This window comes from Leucopleurus acutus (genome assembly GCF_964270905.1).
Source record: "Leucopleurus acutus genome assembly, chromosome: 17".
Classification (NCBI taxonomy): domain Eukaryota; kingdom Metazoa; phylum Chordata; class Mammalia; order Artiodactyla; family Delphinidae; genus Leucopleurus; species Leucopleurus acutus.
In genome coordinates, this window is record NC_139159.1 from 44,482,781 (window position 1) to 44,506,833 (window position 24,053).

The 24,053-nt window shown below is 40.0% G+C and overlaps 1 protein-coding gene across 2 annotated transcripts in view; it reads left to right on the plus strand.

The window, feature by feature from the left end:
- CPQ (carboxypeptidase Q) overlaps positions 1–24,053 on the plus strand; it is a 463,292-nt gene that overhangs the window by 132,304 nt on the left and 306,935 nt on the right. For both annotated transcript variants that reach the window (XM_082858694.1, XM_082858693.1), the window contains one exon: positions 6,326–6,533. In XM_082858694.1, the coding sequence (XP_082714820.1) occupies positions 6,326–6,533 (208 nt within the window). The remainder of the gene's footprint in view (positions 1–6,325; positions 6,534–24,053) is intronic.

Consider the following 24,053-nt stretch of genomic DNA (forward strand, 5'->3'; position numbering starts at 1 on the left):
AATTCCCAAATTCCTTAAAGTGGCCCTAAAGGTCCTGCCTAAACTGATTCCTCCCTACCTCTCCATCTTCATCGTGTATCACTCTACCATTCTACCCTGGTATTCTTTCAGTTGCTTGGACTTCATCTCACTTCAGAGCTTTTGCGTATGTTATTTAATCAGCTTGGAATATTTTATTTCTCCCTTTCCACTCCTGCTCCATTTAGTTAATGTCTACTCATTCATCAGTTTCTTAACTCAGTGTTTCCTTTACTTTATTTCTCTTTTTTTTTTTTGCGGTATGCAGGCCTCTCACTGTTGTGGCCTCTCCCGTTGCGGAGCACAGGCTCCGGACGCACAGGCTCAGTGGCCATGGCTCACTGGCCTAGCCACTCCGCGGCATGTGGGATCTTCCCAGACCAGGGCACGAACCCGTGTCCCCTGCATCGGCAGGCGGACTCTCAACCACTGCACCACCAGGGAAGCCCAGTGTTTCCTTTTCTTAGAAGATTTTCAAGATCCTGTCAGACTAGATCAAATCCCAAGGATTCCAATTTTAGAGCATCATGTATTTCACTTATTAAATTGTAATTATATATTAATATGTTTGCTGGGTACCAGTCCTCCCCATTAGAATGTAATCTTCATTAGTGAAATCATTATATCATTGACTGTATCTTTAGCACTTTGGAATGGCCTGGCATATCAGAAGGGCTCAAATACATTTCTTGAATGAATAAATTATTGTAGGTGAAAAATCTCTTTTAAAATGGAAATACACTTCTCCCACCTTAACGTCAGTTATTTAAGTTGAGTCTAGTTTGATTCAACTATTTGCCGAATCAAATAGATATTTGGCTGAGAATAGAAAGATGGGTTATTTGTAAAACAGGTAGGGATAGGGGAGAGGAAGCAGGGAATATGTGACTTTGGGTATCTTGAAGGCAACACAAGATCTCTGAATATTTGAAAAATTAATGACACTTATTGATTTGTGAGCCCTCAAAACATTTTTGCCTTTCCTTTCCACTTTCTAAATCCAGGGATTTGTGGAATAGGACAGGATGTTGGGCTCCTTGGAAGTTTATTGGCTGCCTGAGGAGAGAGTCCGAGGAAACATACAAGTACATGCTGACTTAAGTTCATTAGGAGGGATGCTATGTGGGATGGGTTGAGAAGAGCATGGATTTGGAGTCCATCTGACCTAGATTCATATTCAAGCGCTGCCACTCTCTAGTTTGATAAGATATTTGAACTTTCCTGGACCTTCCTGAAACTTCATATTTTCTCACCTGTTAAATGTGGTTACTGCCCTTGTGCTTAAATCTCTCCTGCTTAAACTGTATGGTGATGGATTTGAATTGTAATTGTAATGGGATTGACATTGATAGTTGAGTTCATGTCCTTGCAGCCAATGAACTTGAATAAATGGCATCCAGGAAGATTTCCTGTGTAATTCATATGGTTCTGATGTTTCCATCGTGTCTCTAGAAACTTCTTTTGGAGGCAAATTGCTGTGTCAAACTGAATCATGAAACTGAGCCAGGTTTCTTATTGTTGAGGGCAGAAATTCTGTTTGGTTACAGTATTTTTCCCCCCAAGTTTTACTTCTCTAAGAAGAGCATAGGACAGTTAACACTTCAAAACATAGCTTAAACAAAGCCCATTTTGGAATGCCAAGCTGTCACAGAGTTATTTTATCTCTCTGATATAACACTACAATAACATTATTTTGTACTTGATACAAACACAAGAACACCAGTTTCTATCATTTTTGCCCTTGGTTTTTGAAGGTGGAATTTAGAGGGAAAATGCATTTAGATATGAAATATTGAAATCTATCAAAAGTATATAGAATTATTTAACATACAACAGGGCTGCTTGTTTCCTTAGAAGTGACATCAGGTAGGTTAGCGAACTGAGCTGCCAGGACTGTATTTTAATGATCTCTAGGGTTTATCTCCTATTTAAAATGCTTTGTCATTTAGTCTGCGTGTGGTAAATCACTGACTCTTGCTAAATTCTTCTTCAGATTTGTTTGTTTCCTACTGTTTGGTGTTAATCATTTGATCACTTTGGTGTGTGATAGGAGGAAGACAGTAGTTATGTAATTTTCACTGAACAGTCTTCCCTAAGTTATTAAATATATTTATTCTATATCTTATCTGTCATCAGCTGCAGATTGTGAATGCCCTGATAGAAACTTTGAATTCAGGGCTCCTGCATTACTCAGCTCTTCCTCAGTAATGCAGGGATAACAGACAACCCCCAATCTCTATGGCTTGCAATCACTAAGATTTATGTCATGTGTGTGTGTGTGTGTGTGTATATATATATATATATATATATATATATACACATATATACATATATGACATATATATGTGTGTGTGTGTGTGTATATATATATATATATATATATATATATATATATATATAAAGTCAGTAGTGCCTTTGTTTCTGCCTCAGTTATCTCTTTCACTCCAGGATCCAGGCTGAAGGAGAAACCCCCATCTGGAACATGCCATTCTTGTGGCTGAAACATAAAGGGCTCTTAGCGACAGTCAAAACTTGCAATGGCTCTTAAAGTTCCTGCTCAGCTGTGACCACACACACTGGTCATTCACATTCCATTGGCCAGAGTGAGTCTCATGGGCAAGCCCAGTGTCACTGTGTTCCAAGGGAGACCCTGCAGTTCACAAGGCAGTTGATGGGCATGTGTCCTTCTTTTATAGAGAAGGGTAGAGAAAATAGTAGAATATAACATAGATGTAAGTTTAGGTGGGGCCAATGGCATCTTTTTCTGTAGTGGCCTGTTCTTCTGATGCTACTCAGAAAAGTCCCTTCCCTGCTCCTCTCACCTTCTGCAAATCCCTCAGGGCCAGCAGAGATGCTTTTGCCTACTTGCCTACATAATGGCTGAACCTGCAGTGATTGTGAGTTCTACATAGCAGCCACTATATACATATGGCTATTTAAATTTTATAAATTAATTAAAATAAATGACATTAAAAGTTCAGTTTCTGAGTCACATTAGTCACATTTCAGGTGTTCGGTAGCCACATGTGTCTAATGGCTACTGTGTTAGCCCAGATGCAGAACATTTCTGATATTGCAAAGAAGTCTGTAAGTATGTATTTGTTATGTTTCGTGTTCCTGTCTCTGACATTGTTTTTTTGTGTACTGCTATCAGCTTCCAAACCTATCTCTTCTTTTTGATTTGTTGTCTCTTATAGTTTATAGGTTTAAGCACTAGATTTAGAATTTTCTATAAAGTAAGTAACTAGGCTGTAAGAGCAGAAGAGCTTTCTTATGTTCAAGTATCTGAGTTTTCGTACTTGGAATTTATATTTCTATTCTGACTGCCCCGGGACCTTTTTGGCTTGGTTATTCTGGTGCACCTGTGCTCTGGGTGGTCAGAGAGTCAGACTCTTGAGTTATTGCGGGAGAAGCGCTATCAAACTTTAAAGGTAAATTGCACTTTTATGGAAACGCTTTAGGCCCAGTCAATGGTCCCTTGTTTGGAGCAGTGCCATCTAAGGAAAGTTTATTGACTGACTTCCTGCACATATACCAAGCACTATGCTAGGCCCAGGAGATACAAACAAAAGTGAACATGGCCCCAAACCCTGAGGAGTTCACAGTTTAGGTGGTAGAGAGAGTCATAAATAAACCGTCTCATCGTCTAGTGCCCAGGTATGAACTTTCCTCTGAAAGTCCAGAGGAGAGTGGTGCATGAACCAGCCTTCCTGGAGGTGGAGGGAGGGGGATGAGACAAGAGGCCAGAGGCCTTGGGAATGCTCCCTAAGGTAGTGATTCTTTTTTTTTTTCCGTCTGTTTCTTTTATTTTTACTTTTTAATTGGAGTATAGTTGATTTACAATGTTATGTTAGTTTCAGGCGTACAGCAAAGTGAATCAGTTATACATCTGCATATATTCATTCTTTTTTAGATTTTTTCCCATATAGGTTATTACAGAATATGGAGTAGAGTTGGAGGGAGTGATTCTTAAATGGCATCCTGAGGGATAAATAGGTGTTAGTCACATGACAAAGTTAGGAGAATGGGGTCAACAAGACATGATGTACCATAGCATGAACAAAGATGCTGAGAAGTGGACTGGCGTGGTGCAAGTGGGAACTTCTAAGTTTAGTATTGATAGGATTTAAAATAAAAGGGCACCTGTGTCTATAGAGATAGATAAGCTTTGACTGGTATGTTGAAGTGATGGGTAATCAGCAGAGGGGGCAGGGGGCAGGGGGATGGTGACATCGGCTCATCTGGCTTCTCAGCAGTTCAGGTTGTTCACCCTGGCAGCGTTGTGGCAGTTAAATTTGAGGGAGTTGGGCTGGAGGCTGGGACACTGGTGGTGGTGGGTAGAGGAGGAGGAATTCATAGCAGTCCAACAGAGAGATAACCAGGGCCTGATGTGAGCGGGTGTTACTGTGGTAGAGTAGAGGACCTGCTTTCAATCAACACGTAAGGGGTAAGATTATCAGTATTTGAGGACTGATGAGATCTGGAGGATGAAGTAGACAGAGGAATCAGAGATGACGCTAAGCTTTCAGGAAAACATTAATTTGAACACTTCTTCCAAGTTCACGGTGATAGGTTTTGACCTATAGCTGCTACTAGTGTTTTGCATTGGCAACTGATGTCTAGGTTAGGTTTCGGCTCCTTAGGACTCCATCACTCACATTTGTTAAAAGAACTTGAACCACACACTATAGTGAAGCTCTACCCTTGTATGACTTTAATTGTGCAGTGGCCTATGAAAATTTATAGAAATTTGGCTTCACTTCTAGTGGCTCCAATCCAGATGCCAAAATTACCCTGTTGCTGGGACACCCCTTGGGTGGACCATTGAATCTGTTATTCATTAGGAACAGCTGAAAACCATCAACAAAATTCCTGTGCTATGCCAACAATAACACCAGTCAAATTTCAAGGTAACTCCAGGTTTCAGAAAGTTATGAATCTCAAAGTCTGTCTCGCTGAACCCTTATTTGTATTTTTACACATATTTATCATGTGAAAAAGCTAGTGGCGTCCTTACTTTTCATAATTGTACATCGCTTTCTTTAGATTATAAATTAAATTCTGAGTTCCGAATGTTGGTGGAGACATGCTTATGGATCTGTAGTCAATCACATTAAAGTGAAAGTACAAATTCAGCCCGGATGGTGGAAGTTGGAGAGGAGCCAGCCCAAAGAATCCATTGTGATGGGGTCCATATTGAAAGCAAGAATTCTCTCATATCTGCAGTGCATTTTAAAAGGATTCTCCAAGTAACAGTTACTATTTTAATGACATGTGTTAAGCTTCCAGAAGAACCCAGTTCTCTAGTTTGCAAAATTAAAGAAGTATGCCAAATCTATGTTGATACTTGGGTTTTACTGACATATTTCATGACTGCCTGGCTAAAGCCATACAACAGTAGGTGCCTGACACTTGATTTTAGATCGTTATGTTTAGCTACTGCGTCTGGCCTTTGCTGCTAAATATTTTTTTTCTTGTCACACTAACTACTCCATCAAATTGAATCTTCAGTGGTCTAGCAGGTTTTGAATGACTTCGTGCAAGCTGTGAAATCCTGTTCCCTCGTCAGGAAGAGCTGGGCAAGTCTTGTGGTATGAGGAAATATGCCACATCTTTCTAAGTGAGACAGCAGGATTATAGGACAATTAGACAACATCTTCAGAATTTTTATCTGAAGAAGAGTGATAGGTTTGGCGATGAACATGTACTATAAAGCGAGAGGCGTGGGAAGTTTCCACATTCTTTAAAAGGGTTTGGTACAAGGAAGAAAAGAAAACAAGCTGACTTTTTGTGGCTCTGGAGAAGGGTTACATTAACCATTTGTTAAAAGTTGGATTTATGAAGATCGTTGGCTTCGAAGAACATTCTTTATAAACTGCCACCCTTTGTATGATGTCAGTGAAGGTTGTTTAGCAACATATCAAAATAGTTTTATGAAAAGATAAATATGTTTCTTTAAACCCAAGGGGAGCTTTCTAAAATGCATTTTTAAAAATAAATAATTGCTGTCATTCTGTGGGAAAGAGGCAAAAAAAGACATCTTTTCAAGCAATTTGTGATTTAATAGCAGCTGGTCAAGTGAGTTGAAAAACCTTATGAGTCGTATATTTTTTGAATGCCTTTTCTCTTTCTTGGGAAACTGGCTAACCCCCAGAATCTTTCTCCCATAGCAAATGGCTCTGAAACTTTGATCTTTGCAAACCAGTTTGCCAGATGTAGTGGATAGAACATGTGTGACCTTTTGTGTGCCAATTCACCCTGGCTGATTGGAAACCATATGTTAACCTTGTATGACTTTTATTTGTAGGCATTACAGCAGAAGTTCTGGTGGTGACCTCTTTCGACGAACTGCAGAGAAGGGCCCCAGAAGCAAGAGGGAAGATTGTCGTTTACAATCAACCTTACACCAACTACTCGAGGGCAGTGCAGTACCGCGTCCAGGGGGCGGTGGAAGCTGCCAAAGTGGGGGCTTTGGCATCCCTCATTCGATCGGTGGCTTCCTTCTCCATCTACAGGTTGGTCATTATGTTCATTTGAAATGCTTTCAAAAACCAGGGATTTCCATCAAAGAGAAGCCCTTTTGAAATAAAAACAAACCAGTCAAAAGAAAATACTGATTGTTCATGGAACTTTTCCCCCATTCTACATTTGTTCGTTTGTTTGTAATATCTTTTTTGGGCCTTTTCAGGATTCCAAGCATCATTTGTGCATTCCTTTACAAAGCTTTCCACATCCATGATGATCCCATAACATTCTATATATAACCAGTGTATTTTATATATTTTCATTGGAGGGAGAACTGAATTCATGTCTGCATTTCATCAAAGATTCCTAAAGACTTCAGAGGCAGCCAGGCTTTTTTCCATTGTTGCTAGAGAAGTGAAATACAAATAAAGCAGGTTACGTGATAGGGGCCATCTATGGTGTAGTGGAAAGAGTTGAGGCAGCAGAGGACCTTGGATGTACACCTGCTTCTGCTTCTGAAGAACCGTGAGGCCTTGGGAATGTTCTTTTTTTTTTTTTAATTGAAGTATAGTTGATTTACAATATTATATTAGTTTCAGGTGTACAGCAAAATGATTCAGTATTTTTGCAGATTACACTCCATTATAAATTATTTCAAGATAATGGCTGTAATTCCCTGTGCTATACAATATATTCTTGTTCCATATTTATTTTATACATAGTAGTTTGTACCTGTTAATCTCATACCATCTTGGGAATGTTCTTAAAACTCTGCGCCTCAGCATTCTTCTCTATTAATTGGTGATAATTAACAATAATACATTTACAAAATTATTTTAAGATTGAATGAGGTAAACTTATGAAAGATATTTGATATTTATGAAGGTCTATTTTGAGGGCAGCGTAAGTTTTGTCTTTTTCTTTGTATTTCTGATTGAGGTGTTTGCAACATGCTTTATTGAGCCTCAGTTGTAGGAGGAAAATTCGGCATTGCAGTGGATAAAAAGTCCAAAAATTGACCTGCAGACATTGGGCCTAGTTTAATAGCTACATTCGTAGTGTCACATATCAAGGATAAAATATTTGAGAAACATGGATAAAAGAAGCACCGTTTTAGTGTTGTGGCCTGGTCTCTCTAAGATAAAAAAAAAATGTAAAAATAATTGCAAATAGGGTTTATTTGAGTCTCAAGACTAGATCTTTAATATCTTTGTAAAGGAAGCGTCTTTATTCTGCACAATTGCTCTTTGGAGCTGGAGTCACAGCTGCTTGACCTTAAATAATTAGCACCCTACACCCTTAAAAATAACTGAGGACACATCAGCAACTAGGAAAACCAGTCAGAGGAGTTGTCCGAAAGGGCAGAGAAAAGGAAAGGGACATTTTTCTTTTATGGGGATAAGGTATCATCCCAGGGGAGGAAGATGGGGCATGCTAAAACCACTTGTTAGAAGTTTTATGAGAGAAAACCTAGTTACACTGATGTTACAGTGCTAAAAATAATGCTCTTTGTAGAGTCTTTAAAGTTTTGGTGACTAGTGAAATAATGATTGGACCATATTCTTTCGGATGGTTACTTTTCCCAGGAGGGAAGTCCTGAAATGGCTAGCTTACTTCCCAGAATACCTCAGTCACCCCTTAGAATAACACAGCAACCTGTGGCCATTCACCATGATTTCACTGGTCCTGAGATCGAAATTATGGAGCTTCTCTGTTGCTTTGTGAAACTGGGTAAATGCCAGAAATATTCATTTAACAACTACTACTCATAAGACTAATAAACTCCCAGATGACTTAATGCACAGCAATCTGCCAGGGTTCATTGACATTTTTTTCCTGGTATAATGAAGACATCTGGAAGCCCAGGCTGTAACCTAAAATCACCAGAAGAATTTCGTCCAGCAAAGGACTTAGAAATCTGTCGTTAGCCTCTAAGGTTTAGGGTTGCCAACATGTAGTGTGCATTCAAGACATTTTTCTTAATATTTATAGATCCAGACTGATTATAAGTTTTTCATTGATTTGATAGCCAGACATATTTCAGTGGACTCTTAACTTTTATAACTCCATATTTTCAACATTTATGAATACAAAATAACATTGCTCTTTACATAGTACTTTAGCAGCTTTCACATACGTCATCTTATTTGTTCTGACAACAATCCAGTGGACCAAGGAGAAGGGGCGTTACTATCCCCATTTTAAGATAAAGAAAGAAGAGTTCAGAGAATTCAGCATGTTAACGTGTTTAAGTCTCGCATCTTGAAAAATGAAAACCAAAACGAAACAAACTGTCTCTTCGTCCACTTCAGGCTAATTTGTTTTTTAGAGCCAGTTTTCCTTGAAGAGTGTTCTGTATTCCTATCTGTAATGTTCCTCATTCACTCTCCAGATCCCTTTAACCTGGCTCTTCCAAATACTGAGATGGAAGTTATTAAGGTCACAAGTAGCTGCCTAGTTGAATATAATGGACATTTTTCAGGCCATCATCTTATTTCACCACTCGGAAGTATTCCTTATTATTGATTGCTTTTTCAATCTCTTCTCCTTGGCTTCTGTGACTTCTTTCTCATAATGTCTCTTTCTCTAGCTCCTGCTCTTTCCCTCTTTCCTCCTTTCCCTTTTCTTCCCTGTTTCTCTGGCTTCTCACTGTTAATATTCTACCTGAGCAATCCCATCATGCTTATGACTTCAGCCCTAAGCATGGTGACCCTTTCCAAACCCACCTCTTCTGTCCACTGCCTGAGCTCTAGGTCCATACATCTAACTACCTGCCGATTTATCTTTTGGGTGTTCCATAGCTATCTCAGATTCTTTTCTTTTCCTTTCTTTTCTCTTCTCTTCCTTTTTTTCTCAAAATTGAACTCATTCTTTCACCTCTATATCCTGCATTTTCTATCTCAGTGAAGAGAATGCCATCTGTTCTGCCTTATAAATTAGACGGTCCTTGATTACTTTTTTTCTCTTCCCTTATCCATCATTTCTAGGAGCTACGACATCTCCTAGCTTCTGCTCTTTATCAGTCATTTCAGCCAATGCATATTGAGCACCTCCACCTCTCAACATCACTCCACACTCTACTAGTCAGGAATCACTAAGGCTGCCCCAGTGCACCCCATTTCCTCCGAGTTTCATGACTTTGCAAATGCTTTCTCCTCTGCAACCTTCTATTCCCTTCTTCCCTATCTCACACTGTCCTTCAAGATTCATCTTAAGTGTTTCTTCTTCTGGGGAGCCCTGCCTGATATCCAACTCCAGCCCAGGTGAGCTGCCTCTTTTGGGTATCCCATGTCATCCTGTGCTACTCAGTATCATAGTATCTTGGAGGTAGTTTGGGTTCATGCTTTGGTAGGGTAGACTAACTGTTGTAGCAAACAACCTAGGCACCTAACACAATAGGAATCTCTTTCTTGCTCACATAATAGTTCCAGGAGGGTGTTCAGCAGGTGGACTTTTGCTCCTTTCCATCTGTGGCTCCATCACCTCTAAGAAATCAGAGTCCTCTGCAGGGTGCCCTGCATCCAGCTGGCAAATAAGGAACTGGAGAGAGAACGTCGATAATCAAGGGGGAGGTTTTCCGTGGCCAGACCTGGGTACGGCATACCTCACTGCTTACATTCCACCAGCCACAATGCAGTTACGTGGAGGCTAGGAAATCTGGTCTATCTTCATGCTCGTGGTGAAAGGAAAATGAGTTTGGTGAACAACTGTGCAGTCTGCTCCAATCGCCTGACTCAACACTAGACTGTAAGTTCCAGGAAAACATGGATTACACATTTTACCTCTGTGTCCCCATTAGCTTGTATGATATTTGATACATGGTGGTTACTCTGGAAGTGACTGTTGGAGGAATCCACTTGTCTGAGGTCATGTGATCAGTCGTGGTTGGGTTCTTACAACAAAGCAGGTGGCCCGGTTCCTAGTGCTCCCTGACCAGACCGTGTAGCCTCTGTATAGTGAATTGAAATCAGCTTGAACTTTTGGGGCACTTTGCTCTGTATTTGGAGGAAAACATCCAGATGCCAATATGCCAGATTATACCATTTTTTCTGCCACACTGTTCACACAATGATCTGTTGGGTCACCCTTAGCTCTATGGCAGTGGGTTATGCTGGATCCTGTTTAGGAAAAGCGTTAGAAGTCAGCAACACAGGAGAACAGAACAGAAATTTGTCGCTGCTTGATTTCAAAATTAGAGACTCTCCTAAAGGACAGGAAATGTGTTTTACCGATGTGACTTGACACCTGTCAATGCACGTGTCAATATCAGCCATTTTAGAAGTACAGCAGTCACATGCTTACATGACATGTCCTCAAAAGGCAGTCCATTACTTGTTGCCAGCATTATCTCCAGATTCCTTGTCGTTATTTCTCTGTATTCCCATTATTAGTGTTTTGGGGGCTCAAATTTACTTCAAAGAGAAGATTTTTCCTTCATCGATGCTTTTATAATGACTTTTCTCTTGTTCAATATTAAGTGTCAAGTGGGGACTATCTAATGGGGACTCCCATTAGATCTTTTTTAGTTTTTCTGTTTGTAAAATACATTTTGCCTTTGTCACAGGAGAATATTTTAAGGATAAATGTAATTGTAAGAGATTTGATTTCTGCAGAGGAAAGCTGCTCTGTGGAACCACTTGCCTTACATTATTTCTCAAATTAATCATATTTTTTAGGAAGTATTTATTGAGAGCTTACCATTTGCTCAGAAGTTGCCAGGTACTAGGGTTGCTAAGATGAATTAGACGTGTTTTTGGTTCCTCAGAAATATTCTGTCTGGCTAAAAGAGAGGAGGGTAAGCTTAAAATGTACATGATTAGTGTAATATATTTTATATTTAGTGCTAAATGCATGATTGAGGAAAGGGACAAAGAAAGGAACATTTTTAATTATTTTATTTATTTATTTTTGGCCGTGTTGGGTCTTCGTTGCTGCATGTGGGCTGTCTCTGGTTGCGGTGAGTGGGCACTGCTCTTCATTGTGGTGTGCGGGCTTCTCACTGCAGTGTCTTCTCTTGTTGCGGAGCACGGGCTCTAGGCGCGCGGGCTTCAGTAGTTGTGGCTCGTGGGCTCTAGAGCACAGGCTCTGTAGTTGTGGCGCACGGGCTTGGTTGCTCCGCTGCATGTGGGATCTTCCTGGACCAGGGCTCGAACCCGTGTCCTCTGCATTGGCAGGAAGATTCTTAACTACTGCACCACCAGGGAAATTCCAAGAAAGGAAATTGACATTTATTAAACACCTACTTTGTTTATGCTTCTCCAAAGGCTTAAATAGTTTGTTTCAATTAATTCTTTATGCAACCCAATAGAAATAGATATTGTTATTGCTCTTTTACTGAGGGAGAAACAGGTTCAGAATGGTTAAATGGCTAGTCAAGTTGCACAGCTAATGAAAGAACCAGGATTCATACCCAGAGAGCCTTTGGCTCTAAATGCCATGCACTTTAGATTTAGCTGGAGAGCTAATGCTACAGGAGTCCAGAAGAGGTAGCAGAAGTCTGATGGGGGCTGGCTACATTGAGAATGTAGGTTTTGGGTGTACTCGATGAAGAGGTTGAACTTGAACAAGAGGCAGGAGGTGGAAAGGCGTTCTATACCTGATCAAGACAAGAAAATGGGAGTGCATCATGCACTGGATAATACACAAGTAGACCGGTTTGACTGGAGCAAGGTTTCATAGGAGATCAGAGAAATGAAATTTTGAGGTGAGAGGAAGAGACCAGATTTATGAAGAATCCAAAGTACCAGATTGGGGAGTTTTAAGTTTAATTAAGTTTAATGTGGAGGAAATGAGGAATCCTTGATTGTGTTAGAGTTGGAGGGGGATGTTTTAGTGCATTGTTTCTCTAAGTATGGTCCCTGGAACATCATCAACCTCACCTGGGAGCTCATTGATTTGCAAGTTGTCAGGCCCCACTTGAGACCCATTAAATTAAAACATGCTTGGGGGTGGGGTTTGTGGTTTAAACAGCCCTCCAGGTGATTCTGATGGATGTGAAAGTTTGGGAACTGTTTCAGAAAGATCAATGTGCTGACTGTAGATGACGTGCTTTTGAGAAGGTAAGCCAGGACACTGATCTAATAATGCAGATGTGAAGTAATGAGGACATAGATGATGGCAATGGGAACGGAGAGAAAGAGACAGCAGGAGGGTGTTGGGCTGCACCCAGCAGGCCTTGCAATTGCCCAGCTGCAAGACTGAAGAAAAAGCCCAGAGACAGCAACAGAGACCACCACAGTTTATTGGATAGGAAGTCTTACAAGTCTGAAGCAAAGTGCTGGAGTGACACCACACTGTGTACGGCAGACAGCAGGCAGGACAGGGCAGCAGTTTTTGCTACTTGGGGGAAGAGGAGGCTACCAGTTACAGGGGGACCTGATGTCAGGTTGGCTCATCAGTTACCAGAGAAACCAGAAGCTGGGGCAGGAGGCAAGCACTTAGGCAGTTGCTGATTGAGCCTTATGATCAGGAGAATTGGATAGTCATGTGAGTAGGTGTCGGTGAAGCAGGGACTCCTCGAGCAGGGGATGTACAGAGAGCAAGAGAACAGCTTGCAAAAATTATCAAAACTTGGGGACTGGCTGCATTTGAAGGGAGGAAGAGGAGTCCAAGTTTACAGTAAGGCAAGGACTGAACACCAAAGGCTGAATCTGCATTCAGTCCAGACCGATATTTAAAAATCATAGTGGTTTGTGGTTTTTAGAGAAAGAACTATAGCTGGGGGTGACGTCTTGTATTTTCTGTAAGGAGAACTTCAGCCTAGTGGATCGGCCACCAAGTCCTTTCTGTTGATGGTATGTGCCTTCTGCCGCGGTTTCCAGGTTTCCCTGTACCCAGCTTGGGGACTAGAGAATGATGAGAGGCAGAGGGGTCAGGAGAGGGAACCCATATGGAGGCAACATGACCAGTTTGGTTTTTAGGCATTTGGAGTTTGAGGTGGCTGTGAGATAGTCCCATTAATCTGGCTTTTATATTTTGTAAGGAAAACAGTTGAGCGTTTTCATTTCTCTATTATCTACTTTTTGGATCACCCAAGGCAATTTAAAATTCTAGGCTGGCTTCCTTGCAGTGCGGTACACCTTGGGACTTCTGCCTCCTGCTTTCTCAACCTGCGAGCTCAAGAATGCAAAGTAATTTTTATATTAGACCAAACAAAATATAATTCAGAAAGTAACTCTACTGAGGCCAAATTGCCTGGTGTACTCCCATTGCCAAATATACATTTTTTTCCTAGTTATTTTCTCCATTGCCCCAGATAATTGAACTCATAGACTGTAAGTTGTAATCAGCTAAGGATGCAAAAGGCTCTCCTTTCACTTTACTGTAAAAATTGCATCACCATACTGGGTAAGAATGCATTGAGGTGGGAATGAGCTGCGGCTAGAACTTGTCTTTGTAACTACTACTAGTTTATGTCTTATGCCACTTGGCCTTTGTGTACTGTATTGATAGAGTGAAGAGGAGGGATAGAGAAGCAATCCAGTTTGAAGATAAGATCTGATTAAACATTCAGCTGGAGAGAAAGATGAGTGAATCCAGGTGATGTTTGTGGAGGATGTTAGACCATCTGGTGAGAGAGCTGTGAGAAAGTATATAAATCAGTCCCTATGATGATACTTAATTAATACAGAGTCGATAAGTGGCATAATTGAAGCAATGGTTGGGCCACATCGTAGAGTTAAATAGCTTCAAAGAGGGTTCTGATTAAAACCATTACAATTTATAACACACTCTTCATCTTAAGAAAGCATCTTGGTGAGATTTTAACATGAACATTTTTGTAATCAGAGGACCAGTTTAAAACATTCAGAGCAGAGGTGAAATGTCTTAAGAGATCTATTTTAGATGATTTTTAAAAGCCAGTTTATTCTCAGAGAGTAAAAAAACTTGTCACCCTCCCCTTGTTTTTTAATGGGAGAAAAATGAACGCTGCTACTTTACACTTAGACTGTCTGGGATCTTTGATGTCCTGGTCGTTTGGTTCTTCGGTGTGACCTTAGCATAATTAGCTATCAAGCTTGATTTAAGTTGTTTTGAAATGTTTTTGCAATTTGGGGGGCATACGTGCCTGCTGGTGATTACAAAATAAAGAAAATATCACCGTGACTCAAAATGGTACAACTGGGCTAGCCTTGATTAGTAGGTTCTTTTCTTTCCTTATTTTGTTTTTGCTTAATTCACTCTGAGGCTCATAACAGATGCACAGTAATCAAGCAGGATGCCAATTCTCATCATTTATGCAGGTGGAGGGCCACTGTGCTCCCCAGGGGGGAAACCAGAGAAGACCCACATTGAACACTGCATTTTTTTCTTCTCATCATCCTTTTTTTCTCTCTCTCTCTCTCTCTGATTTTTTAAAATTTGTTAATTTATTTTTGGCTGCATTGTGTCTTCGTTGCTGTGCACGGGATTTCTCTAGTTGGCGGCGAGCGGGGGCTACTCTTCGTTGCGGTGCGTGGGCTTCTCATTGCGGTGGCTTCCCTTGTTGCGGAGCGTGGGCTCTAGGCGCGTGGGCTTCAGTAGTTGTGGCTCGCAGGCTAAGTAGTTGTGGCATATAGGCTTCGTTGGCTCCGCGGCACGAGGGGTCTTCCCGGACCAGGGCTCAAACCCGTGTCCCCTGCATTGGCAGGCAGATTCTTAACCACTGTGCCACCAGGGAAGCCCTATCTCTCTCTGATTTTTGAAAGGCAGATTCTTTGTTTAGAAGGCCTTTGTTAGAAATTCCAAAATGTCCTTTAATCACTGAATTATTATTGCTTCAGGTAGTGTGACAGGTATACAACTTCGTAAGGGGACACACTCGGGCAGTATACTTCAGAGCCTCAGTTCTAGAGTCACAGTGCCTGGGTCTCTGCTCAGCCTCTTGACAGATATGTGACCTTGGCATATCATGTAAACTCTCCGGACCTCAGTTTCACCTGTAAAAATGGGGTGAGGGTTAAATGTGAGGATTAATCCGGGCATTTTGTGCAGATTAAATGAGATATTATTATTGCCTGACACAGTAAGTTTTGCACACATGTAAAGTACTCTTATTATATAGTCTTGCTAAGTCATGACTGGATACGCTTATTGAATAAAAGAGGAAGAAAGGGAGGGAAACACGGAGTGAGGGAGGGAGGGAGGGAAGGAGAAAGAAGAACAGAAGGAAGGAAGGAAGACTGGTAGGAAAGGGGGAGGGAAGAGAGAGAAAGAAGAACTTGATTTACTTAATATCAGTATTGTAATTGCTGCTGTCTGGTCGGGAGACAACCCGTAACATCGTATTGCCATTTTGACTTCCATCTGTTTAGCCTATTCGAACTCTGTTGGGGTTGTGTGTCTACTGGTCTGTTTTTCTTTCTGGATTGGAAGTTCTCCTGGGGACATACTGTGTGTCCTACTCATCTCGGTGTCTCCAGGCTGTGCTCAATGCCTGGCACGCAGTATTGCTGGAATGAATGAAGAAAGAGAGTTAGAGGCAACCTGTCAGGTTTGGCTAACATGTAAATTCGAGGTGTCACCATTTCCCATTCATAAAAGTTGGATAATAATATAGATGAGGTGACTAACCTTTTGAATTGCTGCTTATCAAAAATAGAATCTCTGGAATCTGAAAGGAGACTATATAGTTATGTAAATTTTGGAAAAGAATTGCAAACTGCTATTACTTTGGTGCTTTGTAAGGCTGCTATAATTAATGTTCTGTTTGCTTTCCTAGGACGGATTGTCATTTTTCCTTTGCTTATAACCTTGATATAAAAATTTATCCTCGGTTGATATTCTGCATATTCATAATTTTAAAATATTAATAAATGTTCACCTTCTACCTTCCAGCTTTCTGATTTTCGAAAGCACAAGCTTAAGAACCACATCATGTTTTTCCAAATCTGTCGTGGTAGAAAGAAATTAATGCATTTTGAATTCAGGTTTCAGGATTATGACAACGTTGTCTGCTTATGCAGTGCCCTTTGAAAAATGTCTAGTGTAGCGTATGAACCAAAATAATCCCCAGGAGCCTCAAGTCAGCCTTTTACGAGTGCATGTGCTTTTGTTCTCTCTCTCTCATCGAAGCTGAAGACCATTCCAAGGGTCCTCTTGTATCCAACTGTCCCTTTGGCTTCTTTAGCTCCCTGGAGAAAGTACCAATCAGAAGGTACTGCCAGGAAGACTGGAGATTAACAAAGGTAACAATGTAGAGAGTGGGATCCGGAATCAGACAGACCTAGATTCAAACGCAGGTTTAGCCAATTAGAGGTTGTTTGAGTCTACATACCTTGTTTAATGTCCGAACCTGTTTGCTCGTCTGTAACATGGGGAGAATACTGTTTACTTCATAGAGTTGTTGAGAGAATTATATAGGATCAAGCATTCGATGTAGACCCTGAGACATGGGAAGCAATTAGTGAATTATATAACTGGCATCTTATCTTAATCACGGTTGTTACCATCGTTATTATCATCATTGGACAATGACAGGACTAAGCAGGTAGGTGGACATGAACTGAAATATCTTAAAAAGCAGTAGCTCCAGAACTCTCCTCACTGTGTGCTCCAGAGACCTGGGTTCCAGTTATCTCCCGATTTCAGGAACCTACTCTTGTAGACTCCCTCAGTCTTTGGCTTAAAACTCTGTTCTGCTCTTTTTATCCTCTTTGACCTCACTTTGAATGCTCCATACTGTTCTTGCATGTAGTGCCAAAGGTATAGTGATTCAGATCTGTGACCAATGGCCAGCTGACCAACATGCAGACAGTGTTCTATTTAAACACCATCCAATCTATTTTCCACCTCAGGGCCTTTGCACTCACTAACCCTTCTGTCTGGAATGCTATTTTCCCCAGCTTTTTGTATGGCTGACTCCCTTTCAATCTTCAGATGGCAAGTGAAAATTTCTCCCTGCAGGCCTCTCCTGTTACCTTGCACCTCCTCTGTATGCTCAGAGGCCTAATAACATTTGGTAACTTCTCTCTCTCTCTCTCTACTTGTTCAATATGTGTCTCTCCATGAGAATATAAATTCCATGAAGACTGGACTGTCTTTCTTGTACACCATTATACGCTCAGTACACAGGGGATTGTCAGCCCGTGGCAGGTACGCAAGAGATATTTGTTGAATGAGTTACTATTAAAAAATCATCTAAGATTAGAAGAATAGAGAACCAACTATAAATGGATATATACTGCCTCATGTCTATTTTCTGAAGCCACATTCTAAAGCATCACAGATTTTTCCCTCAACTTTTTTTTGGGTAAAATATCAATCTGTGGTAAAGTTGAAAGAATATTAGATGACTCGTACGCTCTTTGTAAGAAATTGCCTAACTTCTTCCCGAGAGGTGGTACCATTTCACGTTGCCACCTGCCATGCGTGAGAGTTCAGAGTGCTCTGCGTTCTCACTGAAATTTGGTGTTGTCAGTCCGTTTAATTTTAGCCATTCTGGTGCGTATGTATTGAATCTCAGTGAAGCGTCAATTTGCATTTCTCTGGTGACTGATGATGTTGAACACGCATTCACATGCTGATCGGTCATTTCTGAATCTTTCTTTGTGAATAGTCTGCTCAAATCTTTTCCCTATTTTATAATTGGGTTGTTTTGAAATTATTCAGTAGTAGGAGTTGTCTCTATATTCTAGATGCGAGTCCGTTGTCAGAGACATGTTTTGCAAATATTTTCTCTCAGTTGGTGTCTTACCTGTTCTTTTTTGTTTATTGTTTTTAGCTTAATTTTGATGAGGAGAAGGTTTAAACGTTGATGAATTTTAACATCAATTTTTTTAGCTGCTTTCTGTGTCCACTCATATACCCTTCATCTACATTCATTATTTAACATTTTGCCTCATTTGTTCTCTGTCTTTCACTTTCTTAATCAATTTAAAATAAGGTAGGCACAGCCATGAAACATTTAAACCATAATATATGTGCCTGTATTTCATAAGAACAAGGATCTTCTCTAACATAATGCAGTATCATTGTCATACTTAGGAAATTTAACATTGTCATATAAATATTATATAATGTAAATTCCATCCATATTCAGATCCCAATTATCCCCCACTCTCAATAATTAATGTCCCTGCTTTTAAAAAAAAATCCAGAACCCAATCAAAGATATTACATTGCATTTAGTTTTCATGTATCTTTAGTCTCCTTAAGTCTGGAATTGCTCCCTAGACTTCTAAATATTTTATTGCATTGACATTTTAGAGGAGTATAGGGCAGCTGTTTTGCACAGTGTCCCTCAGTTTGGAGTTATTTCCTCATTATTAGATTCAAATTAAATATTTTTGGCAAGAATTCTATATAGATGATGTTGTGTCCCTCCTATTGCATTATGTAAGGAAATGAATAATACCAGTTTTCCTTATGAGCGAGGCTAAATTTGATCACTTGTCTAAGGCAGTATCTCAGGATTTCTTCATTAGAGAGGTACCTTTTCCCCTTTGTAGGGGAAATACGTTGTAATTATGGTGAGATGCTTTGAGACTTTGTGAATCTTATATTCCTTAACAAAATTTCATCCGGTGAAAATTTAGCATGTGTTGACGATCCTTGCCTGAATCAGTCATTACATTGCCAGTTACAAGAGTTTTTCTAATTCAGTTATTCATATTATGTACATTTATTAACTGGCATGTTTTTGTGAGTAAGAGCTTCCACCTTTATTCTCTTATTGTTTCTGAGTATCACTTCCTGGATTTTTAAAAGCATATGTATTAAAGTTACTGTCATTCTTTTTGATAAAGCATCAACAATTTCAAAGCACTTAAATGTCAAAGCTAATAGTTTTTGATGACCTTGAATGTTTGAAACATTGAAAGGAATTCACTTTTTTTTATCCGAAGGAACCCAAACCATCCCAGGTAAGTCAGCTAATTAGCAGGGTGTAATCAATACCATTTCCTCTGAACTTTCTCATTAACAGTGTGAGATCTAGAGTAATAACTCTGGAAGTTATTTTTAGAGTCTACCATTAACAATGTGTACCATCTGTGAATGAAGATCCTTCACCCCAGACATAATTGCTGTTAATTGTTGAAATAAATAAGCAAAAATCTCAAATCCAGCAATTGTTTCTCCAGAGTTTCTTCTCTTTTTCTTTTCTTTTCTCTTTTTTGCTACGTAGTGGTGATGTTGAGGAGTGTGTTCTCAAAGAGCCCTTTCCAGGAGAAATAAGTGTCTCAGTGTGGGTTTGCAGAGGCCTACAAGGATGTTTATTCAGGAGGAGTTTACCTAGCTTCTGTGGTGTAGTACAGAAAACTAAATTACCTACCCACTCCAACTTCCCCACGTCATCAGGGGTGGTGAAGGGTTAACCAACCTTGGCTAGTGAGTCAAAGGGTAATAGTAATAGCTCAATGAATTTCTGTTTCTGCACTGGTTGCTGCTCTATAAATTAAATATTTGACATCTAGGAGAAGAATTTAATTTTTTTTTATATTGTACTTTATTTTTTAAAAAATAGACCTTTATTGGAGTATAATTGCTTCACAATACTGTGTTAGTTTCTGTTGTACAACAAAGTGAATCAGCCATATGCGTACATATATCCCCATATCCTCTCCCTCTTGAGCCTCCCTCCTACCTTCCCTATTCCACCTGTCTAGGTCATCTCAAAGCACTGGGCTGATCTCCCTGTAATGCTGCTGCTTCCCACTAGCTATCTATTTTACATTTGGTAGTGTATATATGTCCATGCCACTCTCTCACTTTGATCCAGCTTCCACCTCCCCCTCTCCCACCCTGTGTCCTCGAGTCCATTCTCTATGTTTGTCTTTATGTCTTTATTCCTGCCCTGCCACTAGGTTCATCAGTACCATTTTTTTCTTCTTTTTTTTTAGATTGCATATATATGCATTAGCATGTATATCTTTTTCTCTTTCTGACTTACTTCACTCTGTATGAAAGACTCCAGGTCCATCCACCTCACTACAAATAACTCAATTTCATTTCTTTTTATGGCTAATATTCCACTGTATATATGTGCCACATCTTCTCTATCCATTCATCTGTTGATGGACATTTAAGTTGGTTCCATGTCCTGGCTATTATAGATAGTGCTGCAGTGAACAGTGTGGTACATGTATCTTTTGGTTTCTTTTTTTTTTGCGGTACACGGGCCTCTCACTGTTGTGGCCTCTCCCGTTGTGGAGCACAGGCTCCGGACGCGCAGGCTCAGTGGCCATGGCTTACGGGCCCAGCCGCACCACGGCATGTGGGATCTTCGCGGAGTGGGGCACGAACCCGTGTCCCCTGCATCGGCAGGAGGACTCCCAACCACTGCGCCACCAGGGAAGCCCACGTGTCTCTTTTGAATTATGGTTTTCTCAGGGTATTTGCTCAGTAGTGGGATTGCTGGGTCATATGATAGTTCAGGGTATTTGCCCAGTAGTGGGATTGCTGGGTCATATGATAGTTCTATTTTTAGTTTTTTAAGGAACCTCCGTACTGTTCTCCATAGTGGCTGTATCAATTTACATCCCCACCAACAGTGCAAGAGGGTTCCCTTTTCTCCACACCCTCTCCAGCATTTATTGTTTGTAGATTTTTTAATGATGGCCATTCTGACCGGTGTGAGGTGATACCTCATTGTAGTTTTGATTTGCTTTTCTCTAATGATTAGTGATGTTGAGCATCTTTTCATGTGCCTCTGGGCCATCTGTATATTTTCATTGGTGAAATGACTATTTAGGTCTTCCGCCTATTTTTTTTTAACATCTTTATTGGAGTATAATTGCTCTACAATGGTGTGTTAGTTTCTGCTTTATAACAAAGTGAATCAGCCATACATCAGTATACATATATCCCCAAATCCCCTCCCTCTTGCGTCTCCCTCCCACCCTTCCTATCCCATCTCTCTAGGTGGTCACAAAGCACCGAGCTGCTCCCTCAGTGCTATGTGGCTGCTTCCCACTAACTATCGATTTTACATTTGGTAGTGTATATATGTCCATGCCACTCTCTCACTTCGTCCCAGCTTACCCTTCCCCCTTCCTGTGTCCTCAAGTCCATTCATTACGTCTGTGTCCTTATTCCTGTCCTGCCCCTAGTTCATGAGAACCGTTCTTTTTTGTTGTTGTTAGACTCCATATATATGTGTTAGCATACAGTATTTGTTTTTCTCTTTCTGACTTACTTCACCCTGTATGACAGAATCTAGGTCCATCCACCTCCCTACAAATAACTCAATTTTGTTTCTTTTTATGGCTGAGTAAAATTCCATTGTATATATGTGCCACATCTTCTTTATCCATTCGTCTGTTGATGGACACCTAGGTTGCTTCCATGTCCTGGCTATTCTAAATAGTGGTGCAATGAACATTGTGATACATGACTCTTTTTGAATTATGGTTTTCTTAGGGAATATGCCCAGTACTGGGATTGCTGGGTTGTATGGTAGTTCTATTTTTAGTTTTTTAAAGAACCTCCGTACTGTTCTCCATAGTGGCTGTATCAATTTACATTCCCACCAACAGTGCAAGAGGGTTTCCTTTTCTCCACACCCTTTACAGCATTTATTGTTTGTAGATTTTTTGATGATGGCCATTCTGACTGGTGTGAGATGATACCTCATGGTAGTTTTGATTTGCTTTTCTGAAATGATTAGTGATGTTGAGCATCCTTTCATGTGTCCTTTGGAGATCTGTATATCTTCTTTGGAGAAATGTCTATTAAGGTCTTCCACCCATTTTTGGATTGGGTTGTTTGTGTTTTTGATATTGAGCTGCATGAGCTGTTTGTAAATTTTGGAGATTAATCCTTTGTCAGTTTCTTCATTGCAAATATTGTCTCCCATTCTGAGGGTTGTCTTTTCATCTTGTTTATGGTTTCCTTTGCTGTGCAAAAGCTTTTAAGTTTCACTAGGTCCCATTGTTTATTTTTGTTCTTATTTCCATTTCTCTAGGAGGTGGGTCAAAGAGGATCTTGATGTGATTTATGTCATAGAGTGTTCTGCCTGTTTTCCTCTACGAGTTTGATAGTGTCTGGCCTTACATTTAGGTCTTTAATCCATTTTGAGTTTATTTTTGTGTATGGTGTTAAGGAGTGTCTAATTTCATTCTTTTACACGTAGCTGTCCAGTTTTCCCAGCATCACTTATTGAAGAGGCTTTCTTTTCTCCACTGTATACTGTTGCCTCCTTTATCAAAAATAAGGTGACCATATGTGCGTGGGTTTATCTCTGGGCTTTCTATCCTGTTCTATTGATCTATATTTCTGTTTTTGTGCCAGTACCATACTGCCTTGATTACTGTAGCTTTGTAGTATAGTCTGAAGTCTGGGAACCTGATTCCTCCAGCTCCATTCTTCTTTCTCAAGATTGTCTGGACTCTTCGGGGTCTTTTGTGTTTCCATACAAATTGTGAAATTTTTTGTTCTAGTTCTGTGAAAAATGCCATTGGTAGTTTGATAGGGATTGCATTGAATCTGTAGATGGCTTTGGGTAATATAGTCATTTTCACAATGTTGATTCTTTCAACCCAAGAACATGGTGTATCTCTCCATCTGTTTGTATAATCTATAATTTCATTCATCCGTGTCTTATAGTTTTCTGCATACAGGTCTTTTGTCTCCTGAGGTAGGTTTATTCCTAGGCATTTTATTCTTTTTTTTGCCATGGTAAAATGGAGTGTTTCCTTAATTTCGCTTTCAGATTTTTCGTCATTATTGTGTAGGAATGCAAGAGATTTCTGGGCATTAATTTTGTATCCTGCCACTTTGCCAAATTCATTGATTAGCTCTAGTTTTCTGGTAGCATCTTTAGGATTCTCTGTGTATAGTATCTTGTCGTCTGCAAACAGTGACAGCTTTAATTCCTCTTTTCTGATTTGCATTCTTTTTATTTCTTTTTCTTCCCTGATGGCTAAAAGTTCCAAAACTATGTTGAAATATAGTGGTGAGAGTGGGCAACCTTGTCTTTTTCCTGATCTTAGAGGAAATGGTTTCAGTTTTTCACCATTGAGAATGAAGTTGGCTTTGGGTTTGTCATTTATGGCCTTTATTATGTTGAGGTAAGTTCCCTGTATGCTGCTTTCTGGAGGGTTTTTATACTAAATGGTTGTTGAATTTTGTCAAATGCTTCTTCTGCATCTATTGAGATGATCATATGGTTTTTCTCCTTCAATTTGTTAATATGGTTTATCACATTGATTGATTTGTGTATATTGAAGAATCCTTGCATTCCTGGGATAAACCCCACTTGATCATGATGTATGATCCTTCTAATGTGCTGTTGGATTCTTTTTGCTAGTATTTTGTTGAGGATTTTTGCATCTATGTTCATCAGTGATATTGGCCTGTAGTTTTCTTTCTTTGTAACATCTTTGTCTGGTTTTGGTATCAGGGTGATGGTGGCCTTGTAGAATGAGTTTGGGAGTGTTCCTCCTTCTGCTATATTTTGGAAGAGTTTGAGAAGGATATGTTTTAGGTCTTCTCTAAATGTTTAATAGAATTCGCCTGTGAAGCCATCCAGTCCTGGGCTATTGTTTGTTGGATGATTGTTAATCACAGTCTCAATTTCAGTGCTTGTGATTGGTCTGATTATATTTTCTGTTTCTTTCTGGTTCAATCTCAGAAGGTTGTGCTTTTCTAAG